The sequence below is a fragment of the Empidonax traillii genome, unplaced genomic scaffold (assembly GCF_003031625.1).
Source record: "Empidonax traillii isolate 1590-97213 ecotype Southwest subspecies unplaced genomic scaffold, ASM303162v1 scaffold187:size1931383, whole genome shotgun sequence".
Lineage (NCBI taxonomy): Eukaryota > Metazoa > Chordata > Aves > Passeriformes > Tyrannidae > Empidonax > Empidonax traillii.
The window spans coordinates 1,260,389-1,278,008 of record NW_020955380.1 but is presented as its reverse complement, the minus strand read 5'-3'; the positions used below and the strand labels follow the sequence as shown (position 1 = coordinate 1,278,008).

Below are 17,620 nucleotides of genomic sequence, written 5' to 3'. Positions count from 1 at the left end.
TTCCGTGATTCTGTAAGGCAGCAAGACTTAATTGTAGGACATAACCTCAGCAGACAAGCCAGGTAATGTGGGATGAAGGAGGTGTTTGCACAGACCACAGCACTAAGAACTCGCAGACTCACCGCTGCACGAAGCCTTCCAGCAGGCTGTGCAGGACGTGGCTGCGGTACCTCATGAGCCGCACGTCCTGCGGGGTGCTGTCGATACACTGCCCGTTCAGGATGGGCCGCTCAAACATGTTGCTGAATTCCTGCCGCGAGCCCAGAAAGTCAGGCCGCACGAAGTCCACCATGCACCAGTACTCAATGAGGTTGTTCTGCAGCGGGTACCCCGTCAGCACCACCCGCCGGCGCGAGCGGATGTTCTTCAGGGCCTGGGAAGTGCTGGCATGGCAGTTCTTTATCCGGTGTCCCTCGTCACAAATAACCACGTCTGGGCCAGGGCGAGACAAGGCCTTCTCAATCCCTGAGGACAAGGAACGTTAAGTGTTAGTTAGAGGTGAATAAGACAAAGTTCTGGTTTTAAATGGTCACCAACTTCACAAAGGAGGGGTAGTTCTTACAGACAAAAAAGCAGAATTCATGGGTGCAGAGAGCCAGGCTGATTCACGAGATAAAATATGACTAAACACTAGCTCTGATATAGCATAATGTGGTAACGAGCAAACACGACTGTCCCTTGATTTCTGCTCAACAACCCACATTACATCAAGTCGGGTGTCTTGCATCACTTCAGACTGGCAAATCTCACACTGACAAGTCCCATAGTTCAGTCTTTTGAGTTCCACACTTACTCGCAGCTCTTGCAAGAAATTAGAGACTCAGTCAAAGCTCAACAACCTTCTGCTTCCAAAGACACACTCCTGCCCAGCAAGGTTTGTTCATGTCAGCAATGCTAAAAGCAAGTTACAGGTTGTTTCCCTGTGCTGCCACTGCTGATGGCCAGCTGGACAGCAGGATCACACTCTCCCTCTTGAGGGCTGGCCTCCCACCTTTCAGAAGCTCTTGCTGCCGGTCTTCCTCATCCAAGTCAATGATGACAGGGCCAGTTTGTTTCTTTGTTCTCTTCTTCCTGCCAGTGGCAAAGGACTTCTTCAGTGAGAGGAGGCGGTACATCTCGTATCCCATCAGCAGCACACCACCTTCTGTCACCCAGTCATTCACCACCTTTGCACGTGCAGCTGTTGTCCTGCAAAACAACCAAATAAACTTCAGACTTTCTCCAGTTTCAGACTGAATCACTGGAGTCTGCTGAGAAAAAAAAGACCTGTTCAATTAATTTAGAGCACTTTCCTCACATCGAACCAGACAAAAGAACACAATGAAATTTCTTTAAGAAGCAAACTGGTATAGAAGGGAAAAAAAGCCTTTTAAAAGCCACTGGTAGCTCAGTAGAGAATGACAAATTGTTACAGAAACTGAGCTGTAGAAGTCTGTCATGTACAAAAGGACATCAAACTTGGGAGCACCTGTGCTGGTGATTTTTTGAGAGACCTTAAAACACTCATTTCACGACAGCACTCTTTTTAAAGAGCCGCTGAGTCTGCCCGTGCAAAAACCATTTTCAGAACTAGCTGCTAACGCACATGACTGTAATTGTCTAGTTGTTTTTCCCTTCTTGTTGTCTCCTCCAATGCCCAATGTTCCCCAGTTATTCCTTCCCTGGCAGCCTTCTCAGATTTGGTTCAGATCAAGACACCGTCTTCACTCAATCCACCAGGGCACACCAGATCCCAGCCAGCAGTAAACACATGGCTGATTCAAAATACACCCCAGTCAGAAGGTGAGGACATCAACAGGTAGGTGTATGAACTGAGAATTCCCTAGGATCACTGTGATGTCCTGTTCCATGCAGGAAAAATAACCCAGAAAGAAGCAGAGATCCATGAGCCAGGAACCCACTCCACACCAGGCTGTAACTGCAATCACTGATCTCTCCTTTTTGGACAAAGAGGCTTTGTATATCTTGCCAGAACCCTTCAAGGACAACTCCCATTCACAGAAAGTCAAAGTGTCAGGTAGAGGAACCCCTAAATGTGTGAAAAACCTCAGGAAAAAAAAAATCCACATTTAAAATACAAGAAATGTGGTACAGGGGCACACGCCTCAGGAACCCCAGGACTCTGACAGGACTAACAGTGTCCCACCAAACCACAGCACTTTGCTCCTCTCTGAAGAGGCAGTTCTGTCTCTGGGACTGGGTTCCTGATCTCAGCACACAGGGAAGAACAGAAAGATGTGTCAGCAGTGTGAGAAGGAAGTACAAGATATAAATATTGGATGAAAAAAGTACCTCTCACAGGTACCAAAATCCTTCCCTCAGATAACATCCATAATAAATGCAGAGTGGGAAAGATCTGGGAGTCAAGGACACAGGATTAACCCAAACTCAATAGTCTGCAACACCAATTCTGGTAACAGTTCCCTAAGACACAGTTCAAGAGCTCAAAAAGACTTTTACTGGCACCTACTTGTGTTCATCATTCAGGATGTGGACTTTGAAGGTGCGGGGCTGGACCTCTTTGGAGTTATAATCAGCAGGAAGGTTTTCAGGTGCTGGGAGCCACATGTTGAACTCTGCTAACCAGTTTTGGAGCGTATTCACCTGAAAAAGTTAACCATGGAAGGATTAAAAACCCAGCACAATCACTTGGGATTTTAAGACCAAAAATGAAAATAGGGAATGACACCCAGCTGTGCCTGGACAGAAGTAGCAGATCACAGCATGCAAATTCAGGGACAGGGAATGAAAGAGGGAGAAGAACAGCAAGGGTACAACAGAGCCTGATGTGAGATGGGACACTAATCAACCTTCTCTATGCAAAGAAAGCAGCAGTGCAAAGAAGCCCCTCAGCCAGCCCTTCCCGTGGCTACTCACAGGTACAATGGCAAGAACAGTCTTTGCCTCCGTGTGCCGAAAAAGTACATCCAAGAAAGAGATGACCTGTATGGTCTTGCCCAGGCCCATGCTATGTGCTAAAATACACCCAAACCCACTGCTGGTTTTAAATCTCTCCAAGGACTCGACCAAGTTGTCATACAGGAATCGGATGCCACCAATCTAGACAGAAAAGTAGAAAAGGTATTAGAATGGTGGGAGAAAAAAAAAAACACAACAAGATGGGTATGTCTTTACAGAGTGGCAATTACATTAGGATTGCATAAACCATTAAAATATAAAGGGGAGGTTTCAACTTCACTGAAGTACTCTAATCTGGAGAAGGTTCAGAAACTCACTATTTTTAGATACTCATAAAATGTCCTAAGACTATAACAATAAATCAAAATTAATTTGTAGCCAGAGAATCTGAATTGGGGCTGATTAGTTTGTTTATAAATATAATTTTATTTTTAAAAAGCTCATCTAAATATACAAAGGTCTGATAATACAATAGCCAAAGTTATACAGAGCCTTGGCCTCCCTTTAATTTGTCCAGATGTCCACAACAGTCACTGCTACAACCAGACTGGTCACAGAGCTCACCAAAGAAGTTCTCCTGAGACTGCAAGGCAGGCTTGCCTGACCTCACTGCATTTGCAAGACTAACAAAGCCTACCTGATGAGGTTTTACTGCATGTGCAAGCTGGGGAGCCAGGAAAATGTCCTCTTCATTTGGTGGATGATTGATGTTGACAATGACTTGCCCCAGAGCATCTGACTGATTTAAGGCATCATTCACATGAGAGCCACTGCTCTCTTCACTGCCATCCTCCTCCCCTTCATTGCCAGAGTCACTGCTGTCCACAATTTGGAGGGCATCATCCTCTCCTGAGCTCAGCTCAATCACTTCTGTAAATAACCAAAGCAGGAGAAAGTAAGGGCAAAGGTGAACTTAACATCAGGGTTTATCATACACAGAAAAAACTATCACGAAATAAGGCTACAACCACCTTTTGCAATCCCACACTGGCCTAATGACCCATTCTGAACAAGCAGGTACGATACAGACACACCAGGCCTCTCAAATCAGCATATGAAAGCACGACTTTCCCTGAGCTTTCTTATGTTTCAGACAACATTAATTTGGGCTGATCCAAACAGAAAGTGAGACAGTTTCGATGAGTGATTTCCATTCACCTCCATATGTCCTCTTAAGCAAATCCAGGCATGCATTTTATCTACTGTTGCAGTGTCTAAGGACCACCAAGGAAATCGGGCAGAAGTACTGTACCAGAGTGGTATAAAATAGTCAGGTTAGGTCCATTTGGGACAAGAGACATAAAAACCACTTTCAGCTGAAGATCTGAATACTTAGATGTTCCTTTTATACGCAGCAGACAATGCCACATCCCACATAAGCATTCTTCAGCAGAGCACTGGGCAAAGTGAAGTGCATTTATAAAGCAGAAATAAACACAAATTCACAAGAGGGCCTGACAGGCCATTTTATAAATGTCACTTTGGGACTCACAGAGCAGAACTGCCCATATAATTGGAAACCAATAGGCCTACAAAAATCTGAAGTGATTCACCACTGGAGCATCTGACTAGATGAAAACAGACTTGTGGCTGAATAAACAGCATACTGTGAGAAGGCCAGGCTGAGCCAATTGGTCACTTACCATCTTTAATGCTATTTTTTCCTTTAGCATCATCTTCACTGCCGCTGCTGGTACTGTCGAGGCAGATCACTTCCTCAGCCAGGACCTGAGGGGGGAGCTGAGTCGCCTCTGCTGTTCTGAAAACGATGTCCTCTACAAATATAAATCATAAACAATAAGTAATTCATAGTAATGAGGAAGGAGACAAAACTGCTCAGAAACCAGACAGTATTTCCTTCCACTTTTGCTCCAATAACTTAGTCCTGGAATTTTCCATAACAGACTCTCACTGTCTACAATACTGCTATGACTCAGCTTCCTGGGTCACACTCTGCTCCTTTCTCAATATGCTGAAACAATAGCCCATTGCTGATGGCACCCTCTGTTTCATGCCCTGACTGGGGCACACTGACCATGCAACATGCTAAAGCCCTTTGTTTCTCTTTTTTTTTTTTGGTCTCAAAAGTAAAAGCTGTGTTTCACCCAGCAAAGAACTGAAGGGATGATAACTGTCCTTTGTTAGTAGGGACACTGTAATAATTACATCCCACATCATAAACAACTTTTGCTGATCAAGAGCATTTGTTTGTATGTTTTAGTGCTGCCATGTGGAAAGAGAGGCTAAAGGGACCAAACAGCACCACTGAAGTGACTCAGCAATGATGTTCTGGGGCTGCAACCCACCCTGCAACAGTTGAAGTGTTTTAAACAGCCCTTACTCCTCCTCTTCTATGTAAAAGTGTCTTGAACACTTGCATGCAAGGGAGAATATGCATTTTCTCAAGAGGCAAAACGACTCAGGAACTCCTGACTCCTTACACAACATTCAACTACACTTCCTTGCCCTTTACACCAGACAGAGTCTGGTCATCACTAGAGCACCAAAAGGATCCAGATCAGGAAACAACACAAGATGACATATTCACTAGAAGACAAGAGTGATGCCTAACCAGTCATACTGCCTGCTACTCACTGCTTGCTGAAACACGCAAGAAAGGGCAAGGTTACATCATGAACATTCGTGCTCCCAGTCTATTGCTCCACTATCCCTGGCACAGACCATTCCCAGGACAAAGAGGGTCTGGACACATTAATTCTGTCAAGCCTCTTGGTTTAAGCTCTCACACCAGCTGGAAAGACAAGAGAGCTCTGTTCCAGAGTCCCTCTACACACAATTAATGTGTCAAAACATCTCCAACAAGATATTTTCTTCCTGGCACCTTTCACCATGCAGCCACAGCATCTTGATTCAAAACCAGTTTACGAGTGGAACTGTTTACACTGAACCAACAAGTGCTTTGGAGTTTCTGTTTCAAGAGTTCACACTTTGACATGCATGTACAGCATAGAAACACAGAATGGTTGGGGTTGGAAGGACCCTTCAAAGGCCATCTAGTCCAACTCTCCTGCCATGGGCAGGGACATCCATCCTGACCTTGAATGTTTTCAGAGATGGAGCATTTACCACCTCTCTGGACAACCTGTGTCAGTGTTTCACCACCCTCTTCCTTTCATCTACCTGAATCTACTTTCTTTCTGTTTAAAACCATTACCCCTTTTCCTATAACGGCCAAGCACGGCACTACCTTCTTCATTCAGCTTCCATCCTTAAAACTCCTGCTCTGGTGGGCATCTCCCACTGCTTACCAGGAAGAAACTCAAGGGGCACGGTTGGAATAGTGGCTGGATAATCCTTCCGCTGCTGCTCAAGCCGTTTCCTCCTCTCCAACTCTTCCTGCTGGGCTGCCTTTGTCACGGCTTCCAGTTGGTCCTCACGCAACAGCTTTCTGAACACAGGAGCAAACGTGATTTGGTTACACTCAAACAATTTCTCCCAAAAACCTGAACGGTTGCACAGCTGGCTCAAGAGATGATTGACAGGCTCCAGGAGTCTGCCAGCTACACAGACTGGCAACATCATCATCAAAAGGTAAATACAGTTATTTCAAGACGGTGCTTCCCAACTACAGGTAACACTACGAGCAGTCAAGAAAACGACAAAAGTTTGACAGAAACAAAATAAAGAAAGGAGAAAATTGGGAGTGGGTAAGCACATATGTCAAGCAGGTTATCAGAGAAAAGTTCTTCTGTCTGAAAGGATGTATTTTATTGACATGCAGTTTATTATAAACACAAAATGCACAAAGCCATGCAAAGAAGATACATGGGAGGAAAAGGCATCAATTCCACCACAAAAAGTCATCACCCTGATTCTCTTCTGACATAGTGTTTTCAGGAACCAGCACTTCTAATGGCTTTAACAGTGGTTTAAGGGATGCTCTCAAAGCACCTTCCCTTTACAGGTAGTTTTCTTTACTTCCAAATGTTGTTTTTCCCCTGTTTCAGTTTCACATGTGCAGCACTGGAAATGAAGGTGTTTATGCCAGGGGAGAGGAGTTGTACAAGCAGTGGTAAAATCCAGCTCCCTCTAACTAGCCTTCAGAACCACCCAACCCCACACTTCAGGGGCATCTTCCCCATCCTAACGAGGGAGGGGGAGATAGGAGGAGACGTCCCCAGGCCTACTCAGTGCTCATTCCTTTGGCTTTAAGAAAATCATCTGCACAAACTTAAATATGAACCAGAGATCACCAGCACATTGCACACAGGGCAAGAGAAGCCACTTGAGTTCCTGCTCCATTAGGACTCGTCTGAGCATTTAAGAGTACCCTTGAACAATATTTCATAGTGATTTACCACTCGACAACTTGTCCCAGAATACGTGGTGACTTACACAATCAAACTATTACTGCTTTATATAATCCAGGTGAAAGTGAATTCCAGCATTTCAATCGCTGGTCCTAGCATCAGCATTCTTGCTAAAGAATACCCAGGACAGTACAGTAAAAGACTGTGTTTTAGGCTGTTTTCAATAGGATTCACCTCAGCAAATATCTGAAACTGATACTAACTTAATGGTGGTACTGTTTTTCTATTACATCTTTTAAAAGCCAGCAGCAATTACACAACTTTTGCAATATATTCCATAACCAAATATTCCCTCTTCTGAAATACCAAACAAGTCTGCACCCACATGCAGCACTCCAGTCTGAGATCATACTACTCCCACTGGTGAAATCCTAAGGTTTTGGAAAAGAAAAACCATCTGGTTTGCCAGCAGTGGCAAAATGTAGCTCAGAAGCAGAGATTCTGATTTCACCCAGAGGGCTCTATGTGACCCCAGCTCTGTCCTGCTGCTCCTTACCTTATGTTCCTCCGCATGTGAGACGGTTTCTGAGCCCTCTTCTTTTTGGTGTCCTCAGAGGCCAGGCTCTTGTGCTGGTTCTGCAAGAGTTGCTCTGCCCGCTCACTCGGAGATGAGGTAGTTGAAGTCGAGCGCTGCCATTCTCCATCCTCCGTGTGCTCAGCATGGTCACCACTGAACACACCTTCCCGGGGTTGGTCTGCCAAGGGGAGAGGGCCATGACATGAGAACAGCTGGGCCAGCTTGGCTTGTACATGAGCATTCATCAGGATCTGAGCTGAGTGGGAACCGACAATCCCGATTCTCTCTCATTTAGAAGCATGGTCCTTTCCAACAGCCACACAGAGTGTTAAAAAGTTTTATAGTGAAGGGTCAGTTCCCAGTAAAAGTCAAGACAGTAAAAAACACTCAACACAGCCCAAAAATGTCCTGACAAGAAAACTAGGCAAAATTATTTCAGTCCACACGGAGCACTTGCTGTCCCAAGGGTCTGTGTTCCTACAGGGACATAATGAGTTCTGATTAAAACAAGGAACTTTAATCTCTTTGTTTCCTGTTGTTCAAGTAAGGCAGAAATTTCCATTTATGACACCTGTGTAATAACCATCTTCCAAGTTAACAGAACATACCATGTAAGGGGTTATCTGGTTCAAACACTGAACTCAGTTGTTTTAGCACCAGGCTCCACTCCCATGATTTAAATTGTAACTTCCAACAAACTTTTTTAAGAATAAAAAGTAAGTGGCAATACTCTTTCTACATTATAGATCGCACTCATTCTTTTTTCTCTTCATTCTCCCATCTTCAGACTTCCATTAGTGCTTGATTTCACTCTTAAGGCATTATATGAAATGACACCTTGTTCTATGTGACACTTGGCTCTTCAACAGGCTGCCAGTGGCCAAGCTAATGCTTCCAGAGCACAGAAAGGAAGTGTTTCTGTTCAAAAGCTTCCCTTGAAGCAAACTGTTTCTGACAAGCATTGTAATAGCTTCTTTGAAGCATCTTGTCCCCTTGTGTCAGGCAAAGAGATACCCTGAGTCTCATCTTGTAATCAGCTTTCTTGCTTACATTGTGTATCCGAGTTAATGACTGAACTGAAATGACACTTAGACAGAACTTTGAAGGAAAGAAGACATCAGTGCAGAAGAATGTGGCAGATGAAGCAATACAGAACCCACAAACATCTCATTGTGACTCCGTGGGATCTGGAGACAAAGAGCATCCCTTCTCAAAAAAGCTGGGAGCTAAAACAAAGGATGCTTCAGTACAGCACGTTGCACCTACAGCTCTCATGTTAATATGCCTATTAACTTAAACTTACCACCAGTATCACCTCTTAAAACTGAGATGACAAGAACTAGATTCAGACCTTAGGCAAAAGCACCAACTTTGCAAACTTCCTCACCAGACCAGCCCCAGTATTTGCTCTATTGTCAGAATGCATTTAGGACTTCAGGGCTCACCCCACCACAGACCAATATCAGCAGAGTAGCTCAAACACTTCTGTGAACATTGGTCTCTGCCAGTCCTACACATACTGGAGAACAGGTATCCACAGCTTATGGGATGAAACAGATCTCATGACGAATGAAAGAAAAGTTATGTTGCGTGTGAAGACAAAGGTCAAGAGGTTTGCTGCTACAAGCAGGGTAGTTCTCCTACCACAGCCAAGGTCTTGGAGTCCTGTCCTCCCACCATGTCTCCTTAGACTTACAAGCTCAAATATCACGCTCACTTGCAGACAGAGAACTGTGCAGGGAGAAAACCCAGTTTCCCAGGCTTCCCAAACAACAGCTCTGCTATTTGAGCCACAGACACATTTTAGTCACATTACCTGCAATTCTTCAGCACTGTTTCCTTCCCCCCACCCCTCTCGACTCCTGCTTATATAACTAGATCAAAAGATTGGATGAAATAGGGCAAAGGGAAGCAGGGAGGCTGCACACGTGATCACATGCTCCAGGATGAGTCATTAAACCGGAGACAAACACTGCCATGGTTACACTGCTGCCATCTCACCCCGGGCCCGAGGACCTTGACAAGGCACCAGAGAGCACAAAGTCATGCTTGTTTGGAAGAGGAAACACTTCCCTCCCCACACTCCAGCGATTACCCAGGTCACCTCCTCCGGCAGCCGCTCTGCCACCTGCGCTGTGCCAGGAAAGGGTGTCTTCAGGACAAGGGAGATACTAACAAAATCTAAAGGCTCAGCAGCCCCAATTATTACATGTCTCCTCTACGTTTTCATATTTGTCGTGCAATCCCTACATAGACTCATTCCATCTCATGCCAAAAAAGCATTTTACCTTTTCTTCCCTCTTAACCACACCTAATACAAAATCTGAAACCTACACACAGTTGGACCAGCAGGTTTTTTTAAAAAAAATATAATTATCATCTGACCAGGAGCCTGAAGCACAAAATCTGATGATAAATTTGGTCCTGCAGTGAGTACAGGCCCTCATTCGCCACAGCCGTGTCTGCTCAGGCTGGTGTTTGTCCTGCCAATGCAAGTTCTGAGGTGAGGAACACAATCTGTGCCTCAGCCCACGCTCCCGACACATACGCATCTACATACTGAGAGCTCTTCCACGCTCCTGACAGCACCAAACATCACATTGACTCAGCTGCAGTGGGATTCAGGGGACAGCCGGATTCCCGAGGCTGCTCCCACCCTTGCCACCACCACGAATAAAGCTGCCTTTCACAAAGTTTAACTAATACAATGATAAAACTGCAAATCTCACCATGCACCAGCTCCCACCACACCTGTGGCATGAGTTGGCAGTTACAAGCAGGAATTGTTTGATTGTTGCTTTGTATTAAACTCCTGATGGTGTGCACAGCCTACAGCTTGCCATATATGAAAAGCCAGGCTCCAGCTGCAGCCGTGTGGCTGCACTCCAGCACGGTGAGCTCCACACTGTGTAACTGGGACCCACACTGGGACAGAAATACATCAAGAAACAAACTACACACAAAGAAACCTATTTTGCATAAGCACAGGCTCGATCTTTGTGTTGGAAGGAGTGTGGGAACAGCCTCGTCGAACAGCTCCCATCAGGTAATCAATGGAATAATCCTGCCCCAATTTTGCAAAACCTACATCTACAACAGAAAACGCAATCATGGTTTTGTAACAGGAGCTCAACATGTTACTCTGACATGGTTATACAAGTAGCCTTTTACACAACATAAAAACTCATCAGCCACGTTTGCATGTTGACAACTGCCTGATCATGCTGACGATGTTAGTGCACTCTAGGAAGAGCTGGGCAGTTATCCACGATGCCTCCATGAGAAGAGCACTGCCACGAGCCTGTGGGTGACAGCCCAGCACAGCGAAATCAGCCACATGTGCCCAAGTACAGCCAAGAGAAAAAGCAGGCCCAGGTCTCCTCAGCAGAAGGCAGCCATGGGTCAGGTGTGGTTGCTGGCAAGAACGTAAATCCATCCCGTGGCTACACACTGGGCACCAAGAACCAGCTGGAACATCAACCGCTGGGTTCACACCAGCTGTTCCATGTTTTGTAGTGTCCTCACCAGATCTACAAAGAGGGTTTCCCTAAGGGAACTGGTGAGAGCATCAGTGCAGCTGTTCCTTCAGGTGGGTCAGAGCTCTCCATCTGAGAGATCCCCATGCAATTCCCACTGGTCCTTGGTTATGGGCACCTGCACACACCCAGGCACTCTGTCCTGCAAGGTACCAAGAGGGGCACAACTACCCCTCTCACACACTTTAAAGGTCTGAAATGTGCTTGCCCTCTCAAAATCCCACAGACCTGATTAGAGCATGGCCCTGGTTTGTGCTGCAGACCAGGGGTTGCCAGTTTTCTTTGCTCAATAAGCAGCAGCAACCACCACCCCCAGCTGTACACACAAGCAGGGGGAGGCGTTTGGTTTCTCGACCAACACTTGCATATTGCAGTGATACAGTTTAGAAGTCTCTGTAAGAAAGGGAGTCGTGACTGCTCTGTGTAACTGCTTCAGATGCTACCTATGTGCTATGACTGCCAGAGCTGCCCTAAACACTGCACAGGCGACTCATGATGTGTAACACAGCAAAAGATTTGTCCCACAGTCGGGCACTTCCTATTGCACCCAACCTTACAAAACTCACCTCATCACCTCCTTTTCAAATTTCCCTTAAAACAGCCTAGGATTCTCAGCCTGGAGAATATTCTCCAGCATTGTCAATTCAGCAGTGAATTGCTCTTGACACAGCCTGCTCTGCAAAAGGGCTCAGGTTGCTGTGAAGTGTCCTGAAGCAACAGGTACATTGTTTTGAGGTGTGAGATTTGTGTAACAGTCTTTTGACACCAAGGTGTGTGAGAAACAGTGCTACACCTGCATCCAATCTCCATGCTCTAAGGCAGACCTCATTAAGTCCAAGTGTTGTGCATCCACAGCTCAGCTCCAGCAACAGTCCAACACTCCTACTCATACAGAAATTCCCATTCAGAATAATACCAGAAGGTCTCCTACCTGAGGTTGCTGGATGAGAAGGTCCAAGAGACCCCTCAGTGAACAAAGCACTGTCAGATGATGACTTCCTTGCCTCCTCCGTTACTAGTCAGCTAACATGGCTAGCTAGAGGTACACCCTCCTCTTGGGAGGCCAGTTTCTCTGCCAGGGTAACTCCAGTGAGTCCAGGGAAGGCATTAACACTGAAAACCAGACACCTGTTTATTTCTAAAATCCTTTCACTATGAAGACTCAGGATACTGAATATCACGGTGTGGCTCAGTCTTTGGGCATCACTTCCTACCCAAAGGACGGGGATACCCATGCATGGTGAGGAAGGGAGCTGCAGGCAGAGCAGCGAGGAGTTAATTCTTACTTTGGAGCCCTCTTTTGTCCTGCACAAAGAACAAAGAGCAGTTCAATATTATTATTGCAGTCCTTCTGGGAAGTTCCATGTGGTTTGTGGGCAAAAGCTTGTCAGAGACTAGCTAGTACTAGCTAGTGCTACTACAGCCGGTACTGAGCTGTTAAAGCAGGAATGGGAGGAGCACTGAGGGATGGCACAAGTCTAATTGCACAGCTCCAGCTGCAACACTCAGTCCCTGACACACTGAACTACAACTGTGCCAAAGGCTGGAGGAGCAACTCCACAGAGCTCTGACAGCCTGGACGATGCTGTTTGGGGTTAGGGGATGTTTTCCCGGTGCACTGGGCTCTGGAGCAGTTTGTAAGCGATGCCAGAGTACAACTGTACCTGGCACCTGAAGAACAGCAGTTCTCTAACTGTGGCACAGCAATCATCTTGGAGGCTGGCAACAGGCAGAGTGCTCTGGCTCATCTTGTACTCAGCTGTGGAATATAAATGAAATATTTTCAGAGTATTCTTTCTCCGTATGCTACTGGTACAGCTGTTGCATGGATGCCATGCAAGAAGGGAGAAGAGATGTCTGCACAGAGCACTCTCTCACAAAGGTGGTATTGTGTGAAAACACTTGAGCACCCCAAGCTAGGCTGGAGGCAGGAGATTCCTTGTGTAACCCCTCAAGAACAATGTAGGAAAAAGCACAGGGGAAGCTCAGACTTCTTTCCGCCAGGCACTACCTGTTGCAACACCCAGGAGAGGCACAAAGCCCTCTCGCGGAGCTTGACACACATCAAACCCTGATTGCTCCTACCCGAAGCACAAGGGAAAGTCACTTTAAAGAGAGACGGAGGGGGATGCAGCCCCTCCAGGGGGACTCGGGGGTGCGGCTCCCCCCTGCAGCCGCCGTCAGAGCAGCTAATTAGCAACAAGACTTTGTTCTCCTCGGAAAATAATCGGGCTCAGTCTTCGACAGCAGGACGCCCCTCCCAGCCAGTAGTGCTTAACAAAGCCCTAATTATGTAAGTATTATATAAGCCGGCACACCTGCCCCCCCGCGCCGGCCGCGCTCCCCCCCGGCCCGCCGGACTCCGCGCTGGCCACCCCAGACCCTCTGCAGCTGCCACCGGCTGACAGCACCGAGCGGGACCTGCCTCCTGTCCACTTATCCACACAGGGCCACGGCTGTGGGGAGCTCCCAGGCCTGGCACTGTGCCCTGGCCAAGCGGGACAGCCGCGGTGTGAGCCTCGGGCAGCGGGACCCGCAGCCCCAGCCCCCAGGAATGCCCGCCTGGCTCCAGTGAAACGCAGCCCACCGACCGGAGCACTGACCGACTGCCCTGCCCCAGCTCTGCCGGTGTCCTGCTGAGTCACAGCCACGCTACTGCCAGGCAAAAGGCATCTTTTGGGCTGAGCCTGCCCAGCCCCAGAGCTTGCCTGCTCCCAGGGGAAGCTTCCCTCAGCTGTCACACAGCACGTACAACTTCATTCCCGTTGCTGATTTACCTAGGAGTTAACCACCTGAGGTGTGTCGTTCATACCTGTCACTGTAACCAGACACGGAGACTGTCATGTTGGTATAACAAATACTGCTCCTTCAAGTCTGAGTAACACATTTTTTTCATTTCTCTAAGTATCTGTAAAACAATCATTTGCTGTGGGTTGGGTTCAAGGTACCTGCATGAAATCTGCAGACTGCTGGTGAAGAGGGATGGCAGGCTGCCTCCATCCCCAGCCCAGGACCAGAGGATGGAGGGAAGTGACGCGAAATGAACTCTGAAAAAAATGCCACCAGCACTGACTCTGTGGGCTGGAGCCTGAGGAGGCAGCCAGACCAGGAGCATATAAAAGCCAAACCCATCTCCAGACTCCTTGGGCAAGGAGTATGCCCAAATCAATGAAAAACTTTAGAAGATAAATTATAAGGCAGCACCACCCTTCTTTTTTCCTTCAGAGGTCTTTCAGCATATCAGTTACTGATGAGGTTATGCTGCAGAATAAAACTCCTTTCCTGGCCTGAAGGAATCCTTCAGGGACAAAAGGCAGCAGAACTGAAGGGCAGGAGCAAGGAAGATACCACCCAAAAACCAAAGGGAAGGGAAGCAGCCAAGAAGTGCCGAGAGGCAAACTGGAATATCAAACTGCCAACTTTGGTGACAGACAATATATCTTCTAACCCTGGGATTATGCAAGCAGAACCAGGCCCCAAATACCCAAGAGATCTTGTTCTGGCTGGGCCTCAACGCTGCGGACGCTGAGACCCGGGTTACATAAACACCAAAGAGCACTTATATAACTGTTGTATGGCACAGGCTCGCAGCCACCGGCACCCCATTGCCACCAGAGTGTGGCAGGGAGCTGCTTGGGCATCCAGCCCCTCCAGGACCTCCTCCCATCCCTGCACAGGCCCCTGAATGCAGCCCAGGTGATGTGCCCCTCGGGTTGTCCTCCCTCTCACAGGCACCACAGAGGAAAGGTTGATGGTTTTTCTGGAGCTTCGGGCAGTCTCGTATCCATTTCCTGCTCTGATACGCTCCAAAGAGAGTTGTGAAATTCCATATCAAACATTTTCATAGTGCCTTGACTTGGCAAGAACTGGAGAAATGTAGAATGCTGCTACCTGGCATCCCTCTTCTAGATATGTAATCAAAACTACTTTTCCCAACAGAAGTCCTCCAACCTAGAATGTAAACTGTTTCCTCCTCACGTGCCCCCTTCTCTTGTGCAGACACTGTGGGCATTAGTGAAGACAAGGAAACAAAGCCAGGAAAGGCACACACTAAGGTAGCGAGGGAAGCAGGGATGGGTCACATTTGTCCTTTAGCCGGGGGTGTGTGAGAGCAACGAGTTACATAAAACTCCTGCTCTGGAGTCGGGAAGTGTTTCAGGCTGAGTGCTGGGAAGTTTTCAACAAGCTGTGCGCAGGAGGGAGCTGAAACCTCCCCTTTCTGGTTATCCCAGTTAACTAGTAACCCAGAATAGAGTTTTGTCAGCCAGATTACAGAAATTACCACGGGGATCTAAACCACAAGTAACCGGATTTAACCATCAGATGTTATTTATTTTCACAGTAGTTCAAAGCTTTTTAAAAAAGGGAAATCTGATCTATTCCACTGAGGTGGCTAAATATTGATTTAGGTAACAAAGATACACTTCCCCTCCCAACTTCAGAAAATAGATACATAAGGGAGTTTGACATGTTCCCAGCACAGTGAATCCAGCTGCTTGGTACCGTGACTTTTCTAGGGATAAATTTCAGGGACTAAGAAAAGAGGACGAGTAGGGGAGCAAGCATTCTGCATTATGCAATGATTACATAAGCATTAGTTTACACTAGGTAGCTGGGAGTTGTGGTATAAGCTTTATACCAGCACACTCTCAGAGAAATGAGATATAATAAAGAAGGGATTATTGCTGCCACACACTTCCAAGGCCACCAAAATAGCAAACAAACAACCAGCACCAGCCGAACTTTAATCTCTGCCTCAAGCCCTCACCATACCTTTGTTCAGGACCTGTTAACAGGGAGGGGGGAGAAGACAGGGGATACTCACTCCTAATTTAAAAGAGCAGCATGGGAAATAATCCCATCTTAATGCAGCTGCCAGCATCTGAGTACTCCTTTGTTGCTCATGATGGCAGTGCTGTAAGAGAGGAGGGATTTCAAAATTGTAATACCTGGCATTTCTACTCCAGTCAGTGTCAAAGAGCTCACAAGCACAGTGACCTGTGAAACACCCTCCTGTCCATCTTGCAGAGGGGAAAACTAAGGCAAAGAAATCAGGTAGGCATCAGTGCTGAGGAACTCCCAAGTTGCTGGCTCCCTGTCCTATGCTCTCTTTCCTCTCCTTAAATATAATTTCCTACTTTAACAAAACAAAACAAAACACAGTTGTGGATTTTCTTTTTTAGAACTGTAACAAAGCGCAGAACTTCAGCTGCGTTCCCTTTTTCTGCTTCAGTCTCTAAAGTAATTTCTGAGGAATTTTTAAGGACTCTGTTTAATGAGGGAGGCATCACTTGGGAGAAAAATTCAAATTGTTGAGTTGGAGCCTGTGTGCCACCACATTCCACTGGCACTTCTCCCATCAACTGCAGCCAGAAAAGTGACCGAGAGCACTGGAGAAAGCTAATAAGACCAGAATGAAACACCACCGCTGAAAGAACAATCTGTTTCTAGTTTTCCTTTTCAAAATATTGGTGCTGCTAAAGGAGTTTGACAAAGGGCTGCAAAGTTGTTCATGGCAATCAGACTCATACAAATTGAAGCCACAATGTCATAAGGACACCTCCATCCAAAATACACAACACCACAAAAGCTAAGCCTGGAAGAGAAAGGCTGCCAAAATTAAAATTATCCCTACAGTCAAAAAAAGTAGTGTATATGTACATGTGGGGAGAAAACAGGGATCTTTAAATAAAGTATCTTTTTCTTGTAGGGCAACAAGAGGATAGTACTGATTGTACTGTAACAAAACTTGATTTACTAGCTGGTGGGTGCTACCATAAAAATAATTTTTAAATCTTCTCAAACTTTCCAGAAACATTTATAAAATAACAAAAAGGTAGCACAGCACTGCACATACAGGTACTCGCTACTTGGAAGACCTCAAAAACCCGGAGTGAGGAAAAGTCATATAAAGTAAAGAGGAAAAGAAACACTGAATAGTGGTTGAAGCACAACAGCAGGAAGAACTTGATGTGTCAGTTCTGTCCCAGACTCATTCAGCGACCTTGTGCAGTTCTGTCATCTCTGGGGACAAGAAGGCTATGGAAAAGTGTGATGGACACTCTTCTGGATCCACCAGCCAGAACACAATCTCATTAGATCAGTTACAAAAGTTTCCTCAAAGACAGAGAATTTTCTACTGGTAGAGTAGGCTGTGATAAACCTTGCCCCAAACTTCACAAATTGAGAAGCAACATTGTAGGAGTTAATTTGCACTCTTGCTCTCTTACTTTTGTACAAATTACCCCAAAAGACCTTTCCACCCAAAATTTTTGGAAGGCCTCTAACCTTGCATTCCCCCTCCATGTACGACCTAC

General features: G+C 46.3%; 1 protein-coding gene across 3 annotated transcripts in view; it reads right to left on the bottom strand.

Annotated features, from left to right (window-relative positions):
- RAD54L2 (RAD54 like 2) overlaps positions 1–17,620 on the bottom strand; it is a 62,993-nt gene that overhangs the window by 12,154 nt on the left and 33,219 nt on the right. For all 3 annotated transcript variants that reach the window (XM_027886406.1, XM_027886404.1, XM_027886405.1), the window contains 8 exons: positions 7,747–7,945; positions 6,189–6,328; positions 4,563–4,694; positions 3,557–3,789; positions 2,878–3,060; positions 2,471–2,604; positions 992–1,188; positions 123–465 (listed from right to left, as the gene is read on the bottom strand). In XM_027886406.1, coding sequence (XP_027742207.1) covers positions 123–465; positions 992–1,188; positions 2,471–2,604; positions 2,878–3,060; positions 3,557–3,789; positions 4,563–4,694; positions 6,189–6,328; positions 7,747–7,945 — 1,561 coding nt within the window. The remainder of the gene's footprint in view (positions 1–122; positions 466–991; positions 1,189–2,470; positions 2,605–2,877; positions 3,061–3,556; positions 3,790–4,562; positions 4,695–6,188; positions 6,329–7,746; positions 7,946–17,620) is intronic.